At 47.2% G+C, this 8,039-nt stretch overlaps 2 protein-coding genes across 2 annotated transcripts; both read left to right on the top strand.

Annotated features, from left to right (window-relative positions):
• The first annotated feature begins 209 nt into the window (after positions 1-209).
• On the top strand, positions 210-2,634 carry LOC123058456 (probable leucine-rich repeat receptor-like protein kinase At1g68400). Its single transcript, XM_044481176.1, has 2 exons — positions 210-1,578; positions 1,670-2,634. The coding sequence occupies exons 1-2, from the start codon at positions 264-266 to the stop codon at positions 2,287-2,289; spliced, it is 1,935 nt and encodes a 644-aa protein (XP_044337111.1). The 5' UTR covers positions 210-263; the 3' UTR covers positions 2,290-2,634.
• A 1,429-nt stretch (positions 2,635-4,063) lies between these two features.
• LOC123056943 (uncharacterized) lies at positions 4,064-4,947 on the top strand. Its single transcript, XM_044480153.1, has 2 exons — positions 4,064-4,089; positions 4,347-4,947. The coding sequence occupies exons 1-2, from the start codon at positions 4,064-4,066 to the stop codon at positions 4,945-4,947; spliced, it is 627 nt and encodes a 208-aa protein (XP_044336088.1).
• The last annotated feature ends 3,092 nt before the right edge of the window (positions 4,948-8,039 follow it).

The following is an 8,039-nucleotide window of genomic DNA, read 5'->3' as shown; positions in this document are numbered from 1 at the left end:
CCGCCAGCAGTTTCCCCTCTGCTTTGGCTCCAATCCCCTCGAGGACAAATGAGCTCACGTCGCTCACGTTCCCGCGTCATCATCACCCCCCGCGCCCTTCCCTCCTGGACCTCCCTCGCTCCCTCCTCCCACATTGGCCATTAATCCATCACGCACTCGGCCGTTGCACCATCAACACCTCCTCCGCGTCCCTACTGTGGCCTGCTCTGCTGCATACATTCTCGCCTTCCTCGATCCAAGCCCTGCAATCTCTGATCTTTTACATGGCACTACGCGTGCTCTTCTTGATTCTGGCGCTCCTCGCAGCTGCCCGTGCCTCCTCCCCTGCCGCGAGCCCCGACGCGGCGTCGCTGCTCGCCTTCAAGTCGGCGTGCGCTGGAGCCGGGCGTGGCACTGGCACCGCCGCGCTCGATTCCTGGACGGAGTCCACTGACCCCTGCTCCGGCGAGTGGTGCGGCGTCACTTGCCAAAGGTCGTCCTCCTCCTCCGCCACTTCCCGTGTCCGTCGTGTTGTTCTCGAGGGCCTCGGCCTTGCTGGGCATGCCGGCGCCATCGCGGCGCTCGCTGATCTCCCTTCGCTCTCGTTCCTCAGCCTCAAGAACAACACTTTCACGGGATCGCTCCGTGACGTCGACTTCTCTCCCTTGGCGCCGCACCTCAAACTCCTTTACCTCTCCGGAAATGGCTTCTCCGGGCGGTTCCCTGAGTCCATCCTACGACTTCGCCATCTGCGCCGCCTAGACCTCTCCGGCAATCGACTTGCTGGCACCATTCCGCCGGAGATCGGCCATCGCCTCCGCGCGCTCGTGACACTGCATCTGGCACGCAATTCGTTCGTCGGACGCGTGCCCAGCTCTCTGGAGTCGATGCCAAAGCTAGCCGAGTTCAACGTCTCCGGTAACAAGCTCAGCGGGCAGATTCCAAACCACCTCGCCGCGGCTTTCCCGGCGTCATCGTTTCTGGGCAACCCCGAGCTCTGCGGTGCCCCGCTGCGCCGCCGGTGCGACAGACAGCAGCAGAGAGTGCACGCCGGCGGACAGGGGAGGAGGAGTTCCCACGACCGGTGGATGGTGGTAATGATAATGGCGGCGGTGGGCGCAGCTGTCGCCACGCTGATCGCCGCGGCACTGTGCGCCGTGCTGTGCTTGAAGAACAAGAAGTCGACGCGGCCGCGCGCCAACTCGCGCACCAGCTCGATGTCGGCGTCGCGGGAGGAGACGGTGCGCTTCGACGGGTGCTGCGAGGAGTTCGACGTGAGGGCGCTCATGATGGGAGCCGCGGAGATGCTGGGCAAAGGCGCCGCCGCGACGACATACCGCGTGGTCATGGGAGGCCAGCACGACGTGGGCGACGCCGGCGTCGAGGAGACCAAGGGCGACGAGGTGGTGGTGAAGAGGCTGAGGAGGAGAGAAGGCGCGACCCGGGAGGACGAGGGCCGGAGGAGGGAACTGGCGAGGGAGATGGGCTCGTGGCGGCACGCCAACATCGTCGACCTGCGCGCGTTCTACGCGTCGGAGGAGGAGCTTCTCCTCGTCTTCGACTACATCCCCAACGGCAGCCTCCACAGCCTCCTGCATGGTAAGCAGCCCCATCAGCCAACGCACTTGCGAGCTCGTCAGTCGTCACATCTTTTTTCTAAGGGATGTCTGCACACGAGTGGATTCGACAGAGAACAGGGGACCGGCACGAGCCCCTCTGGACTGGCAGACGAGGCTGAGGCTGGCGCAGGACGCGGCGCAGGGCCTCGCCTACCTCCACGGCGTATCCGGCTCCAGGCTCGCCCACCGCCACCTCACCTCCTCCAACATCCTCATCGACGCCGGCGGCACCGCGCGCGTGTCCGACTTCGCGCTGCTCCAGCTGCTCGTGCCGGCGCCACCGCCAGAGAAGGCCCTGCAGAAGCAGGACGTGCGCGACTTCGGGGTCATCCTGCTGGAGATACTCACGGGCCGGTCGCCGGAGGACGGCAACGTGGACATCCTGCGGTGGGTGCGGACGGTGGTGCGGGAGGAGTGGACCTCCGAGGTGTTCGACGTGGAGCTGCTGCGGACCAGGGGCGCGGAGGACGAGATGGTGGCGCTCCTCCAGGTGGCGCTGCTCTGTGCCGCCGACGACCCGAGGGAGCGGCCGAGGATGGCTGTGGTGTCCAAGATGATCGAGGACATCAGGGACAGGGGGAGCAAGAGGAGCAAGTGCTCTGCTTCTCCATCGCAAGCTGGGTGTTCCTACGACTCGTCTCCTTGCGCGTCTGAGGGCACCACCAAGTCTACCACCGCCTCAAGCTCTTGATCCTGCGCACAAGTCACCAGGAGTTGCTTGCATGCTCCTTTCCGGCAGGCGGGATTTACAGGAGTTTTACGGGCTAGGCTGAGGTGGGGTGTGTTGATTGGTTATTAAGATGAAGCGGCCCCACCCTGAAAGTCAGGGGGAGATTAGGGAGGGGAGAAGGTTAGTCCGTTAATTTTTGTAAAAGTTTCCCGTACGTCTAGCATTCTTGAACATTTTTTGTAAAAGTTTCCGTTGGGGATGTACGTCTAGCGGGCCTCGTCTAGTATTCATAGTATTTAAATGTTCAAAACAAGATCAATTTTAAACATTTTTGAAAAAAATCAAATTCAAATTATGAAACTTATATGAAACTATTGCACTCATTGTATTTTCACATGTTTCATTCTTTTTTCATTACACGGTTTCGCTATTTTTTCATTCCAGATTTCAGTATTAATTCATGCGGGTTTCATTTCTATTTTTTGGGAGCTTTCAAATAAGTTTCATATCATTTTGTTAAATTATCTTTTCATGGTTGGGCTGGGCACCAAAAGTGTTCTCTTCGCATATTATTTTATATGAAATCATTTTCATATCATCGCAATTTTACATATTTCCGCTATTGTTTCATTACACAATTCATCCATGTCCCATCTCGGATTTGATATAAGTTTTATTATGGCTTATTACATTGCTGTTTGCATGTTTTTACTATTGACTCACTCCGGTTCTCTAAGAAAGAATTAATTAATGACATTGGTGTTATCCTTCAAGAAGAAAAAGTGAAATCAGAACTAAAAAAGAATCAAAAACTAAAGTTTTCCAAGCAAGAATGAATTAGCGACATTGGCATCACGCTTCAAAAAACAAAATGACACAAATGACACAAATTTCCACTGAAATTGCACCTTTTATAATAGGCGGGAATAAACATATAATAGTGAAATTTCCACACTTTAGTATAATTTACACACATTGTATAGTACTTGTGTGTATACTTACACTAAAAAGTATTTTCTTATAAATGCTCTCTAAGAAATAATGAATTAGTGACATTGGTATTACCCTTAAAAGAATAAATATAATGAAAAATAAATAAAAATTTGCATCAAAATTGCACTTTTAATAATATGCAAGAATAAACATATAATAATGAAATCATCGCCCTCTTGTATAATTTGAACACATGTTGTATAGTACTCACACGTATACATATATACTCACCCAACCTCCCAAATACTGATAACAAAAAGAAAACTCCAACTAAAAAGCATAAAACAAAAGCAAACACACAAAAAACAGAAAGAAAAAAACAGGCAAGGGATACCAGGCTTAAAGCCCAATAAAAAAATGATAGACCCAATATAGGGGTAAGTCAAAATTTAAGCCCAACCCATCTTCAAACAACAACCAAAAAGACAACACAAATCTCAACACAAAGAATGGTAGACAAAGATATGATTGGCCAAAATTTAAAAACATGCAACTTACATATAGAGAACAGTGTTAGAGCATCTCCAATAGAATATATATATATATATATATATATATATATATGCAAAACTAACTAATTATTACATCTTCGAGGGTCAAAAACACCTCTCCAACAAATCATGTAGATGCAAAAAAAAATTACATCTCCGCCTCCCGGAGATGTAAACTACAACACCTCGTGATGCAAATTTGCATCTCCACCTATAAAAAAAATGTAAAAACGCAACCGGCAGCCAATTGCCCGACTATCGTTCCATTCTCCGGTTATTTCAATCCAACAGCAGTCGTGTTATTCGCTCGGATGTCAAAAAATCTAACGTTCCCCAGGTAGCTATTCTATTTTTTAAAGAGAAAAATTCATTGTAGGTCACTAAACTTCAGCCAGTTGACAGTTTAGGACCACTACTTCGGAATACCCGAACTACGGTCCACGTACTTGCACGAGAGGTTCACTTTGATCCATTTATACGATTTCATTTGCTGACTTGGCCGAGTCAGCGGCCACCAGCTCGGCTTTGACCGCCACCTGGTCGAGCCTAGGGTCAATACTAGTCCATTCAGGGGGCTTTTTGCAAAGACGCCAGTACCATTAAACCAGCCCACCTGCTCGGACCGCACCAGCTCGCTGTCTCCTTCTCCCGCACCCGCTCGCTGTCTCCTCTCCTCCCGCAACATCTCTGCTCGTCGTCGCTGCCGATAGGCAACGCCGGAAGCAGCGGCCGCCCCAACCTCCCACCGCCGCGGCCTCATCAACATGGGGTGCCCTCGCCGTACTATCACCAGTACCCGCCATGGCGCCCGGGCGCCGCCGCGCCGCCGCCGGTGCCGTTCCCCACGCACGTGGAGCGGCACAGGGCCGTTGCGGTGAGCGCCGGCGTCAACGTCAAGGGACATACCCTGTGGCTGGAGCGCGACGACGACGGCGGCCACCTGCTCGCCTTCTCCTTCGACGCCGACGCCCCCGGGAGGTCAACCCGGAGGCGCTGCTCCTGGAGAGTCGAGCTGGAGCGGGAGGTGGCGCTTCTGCGGACGAAGCTGGAGGCTGCGCAGCTGCGCGCCGAGGCAGCGGAGGAGGCCGAGGAGCGGCTGTGCATGCAGCTCCGCGAGGCCAAGTGCGAGACCCTCGAGCTCGCGCACGTGTACCAGGGCCACGTCCAGGAGCTCACCGCCGCACGCAGCAGATAGCAGAGCACCTAAACCCGAGCAAGATTACCGTGGTTGTAACTTGCACGCCTACAGTTGAATAGTACTACTAGTGGTATGTACTCATGTTGAAGCGGCAGTGGCATCTACAGCAAACATTGCTTCGCCATGAACGCTCGGCCGCTCTTGCACGCCTCGCTCCCGCGCGCCGGCGCCGGGTTCTACGGCAACTGCTACTACATCATGCGCCAGATGTCGCACACCCTATTGCAGATCACGCCGTCGCCCGTGCGCGCTCGTTCCACTTTAGCTACTTTTCAGTCGATTGAAAATTTATGTTTGAGTCAGTCGATTTTTTCCCCACTGCCATATGCACTTGACTAGCGCTACAATGTGCATGCAGCTGAGGCATGCAAGCTTGCTTAATTAGCGTGAGTGCTAATCACTAGATCGATGACATGCGGACGAAAAATACTAATCTGCGTGTTTCTTGGGCAGTGCCAATTTAAATTTAAAGAGAAATTTTATGGTGCTTTCGCTATTTGATAGTGTCTAAAGAAAACCGGTTCATGCTATTTTTTCTTTTCTTTTTATGTGTTTCTGTTTCTCTTTTTTGTCTTGAGTCATTTTTTATGCACTTAGCTACTTGTAAGTTGCCTGAATTTTAAATTTGGGTTAGTCGATTTTTTGGCCGTTGATTTTTGCTTTATGATTCATGTAGTATTTTTTTCTGCCTGTGCTACTTGTTGCACTGGGCTTGTTTGTTTCGATTGGCCGCATATTTGAGCCAGTCGATTGCCACTGGACCGAAGCCCGTTAAGAGCGCGATCCAGCATTCATCTCTCTCCCTTTGTTTTTTTTGTCGGTTTTTTGCTTCATTTTTTATTTCTATTTTCTGTTTCTATGTGTTCTTTTTCTTTTTCTTTTTTCCTTTATTAGTTATTTTTTGTTACTTTGTGAGTTGTTGGCCCTCTCCTCGACCCCTTTCTTCTTTTCAGTTTTTATTTGGTTTTTTGTTTTCCTTTATGGTTAGTTTGTTTTTCTTTTGTGGATGTTGGGTCAATGTAAATGTATACACACAAATACTATAAAGTATATGGAAAGCTTGTGCTATTATATTTAATTCTTTGCATACTGCAAAATGTGCAATTTCAGTGCAAAGTGGTGTGCAAGTTTTTTTTTCTTTCTTTTGAAAGGGTAATACCAATGTCAATAATTCATTTTTTCTCTAAAACTTAATTATTTTGATCACTAACAATGCCACTAATTCATTTCTCCTTAGGAAACTTTTTTGCGGAAGTTTCACTATTGTATGCTTATTCTTGCATATTTGAAAAAAAAGAAATTTGTATGTATATTCTGTGCAAATTTTGTTCTTGGTTGTTTTAGATTTATTTTTATGTGTGTAAGTATAAATGCAAGTACTAAATAATATGTGTGTGAATTATAGTAGAATGTGGAATTTGTGTATGGAATTTTTGGATGTTGGGTCAGTGTAAATGTATATGCACAAATAATATAAAGTACCTGGAAAGATTGCACTATTATATAATTATTCTTTGCGTACTACTAAATGTGCAATTTCAGTGCAAAGTGGCGTGCAAGTTTTTTTTTCTTTTTAAAGGGTAATACTATTGTCACTAATTCATTTTTCCTATAAAACTTTATTATTTTGATTTTTTTAGTTATTGCTATTTTTCTGTAAGTTAATAACAATGCCACTAATTCATTCCTCCTTAGGAAAATTTTTTGTGAAAGTTTCACTATTGTATGCATATTCTTGCATATTGGCAAAAAGCGTAATTTGTGTGTATATTTTGTGCAAATTTTGTTACTGTTTGTTTTAGATTTATTTTTGTGTGTGTAAGTATAAATGCAAGTACTAACTAATACTCCCTCCGTCCGGAAATACTTGTCATCAAAATGGATAAAAGGGGATGTATCTATATGTATTTTAGTTCTAGATACATCTCTTTTTATCCATTTTAATGACAAGTATTTTCGGACGGAGGGAGTATGTGTGTAAATTATAGTAGTATGAAAATTGCACTATTATATGCTTATTCTTTTCATATTTCAAAAAATGAAAATTGAGTGCAAGTTTTGAAAGGGTTTCATTTTTTTATAAAACTTCATTATTTTGATTTTGATTTTGTTTTATTTTTTATTTTCTTTCTTTTGGAAGGGTAATATCAATGCCACGAATTTATTCTTCCATAGAAAACTTTATTTTTTATATTGTTTTAATTTTTATTTAGTTTATTGATTTAGATTTATTTTTTATTTTCTTTTCTTTTGTAAGGATAACACTGATATCACTAATCCATTACTTTTTAGAAAATATTTTGTGTGTAGAAATCTCACTATTATATGCTCATTTTTCTATAATCTCACTAATATGTTTGTGGTGAGTAGTTGATTGATATTTGTGTAGCCTGTTATGTTCTCTTTGTAATGCCCCAGATATAACTTTCCCAATTTGTACTCCAACTCTTGCCGTTTTCGGCGTTAAGTTATATTTATTTCTCGGGTTCGGGTCTTTGTCTCCGTGTGTTGTTTTCTTTGTCATGCATCTCATATCATGTCATCATGTGCATTGCATTTGCATACGTGTTCATCTCATGCATTCGAGCATTTTACCCGTTGTCCGTTTTGCATTCCGGCGCTTCGTTCTCCTCCGGTGGTCATTTCTAGCTTTCTTTCGTGTGTGGGGATTAAACATTTCTGGATTGGACCGGGACTTGCCAAGCGGCCTTGGTTTACTACCGGTAGACCGCCTATCAAGTTTCGTATCAATTGGACTTCGTTTGATACCCCAATGGTTAACCGAGGGACCGAAAAGGCCTCGTGTGTGTTGCAGCCCAACACCCCTCCAATTTGGTCCAAAACCCACCAAACTCTGCTCCATGTCCTAGAGCGTTCGATCACGATCGCGGGACCGAAAACCGCACCTCATTTGGACTCTCCTAGCTCTACTTATACCTATAAATAGCCCCCCCATTTTTCGGATCTCTCCCTCTCCCCAAAACCCTAAAAAAATCCCGCCGCCGCCGGACGTGTCCGCGCCAGGCCGGACGCGTCCGCCCCGTCGCGCCCAGCCAACCCCGTTCCGCCACGTGGCCCGCCTGCCCGCC

The sequence above is a fragment of the Triticum aestivum genome, chromosome 3A (genome assembly GCF_018294505.1).
Source record: "Triticum aestivum cultivar Chinese Spring chromosome 3A, IWGSC CS RefSeq v2.1, whole genome shotgun sequence".
Taxonomy (NCBI): domain Eukaryota; kingdom Viridiplantae; phylum Streptophyta; class Magnoliopsida; order Poales; family Poaceae; genus Triticum; species Triticum aestivum.
The sequence above is the reverse complement of the archived record's forward strand: the minus strand, read 5'-3'. Positions and strand labels throughout refer to the sequence as shown.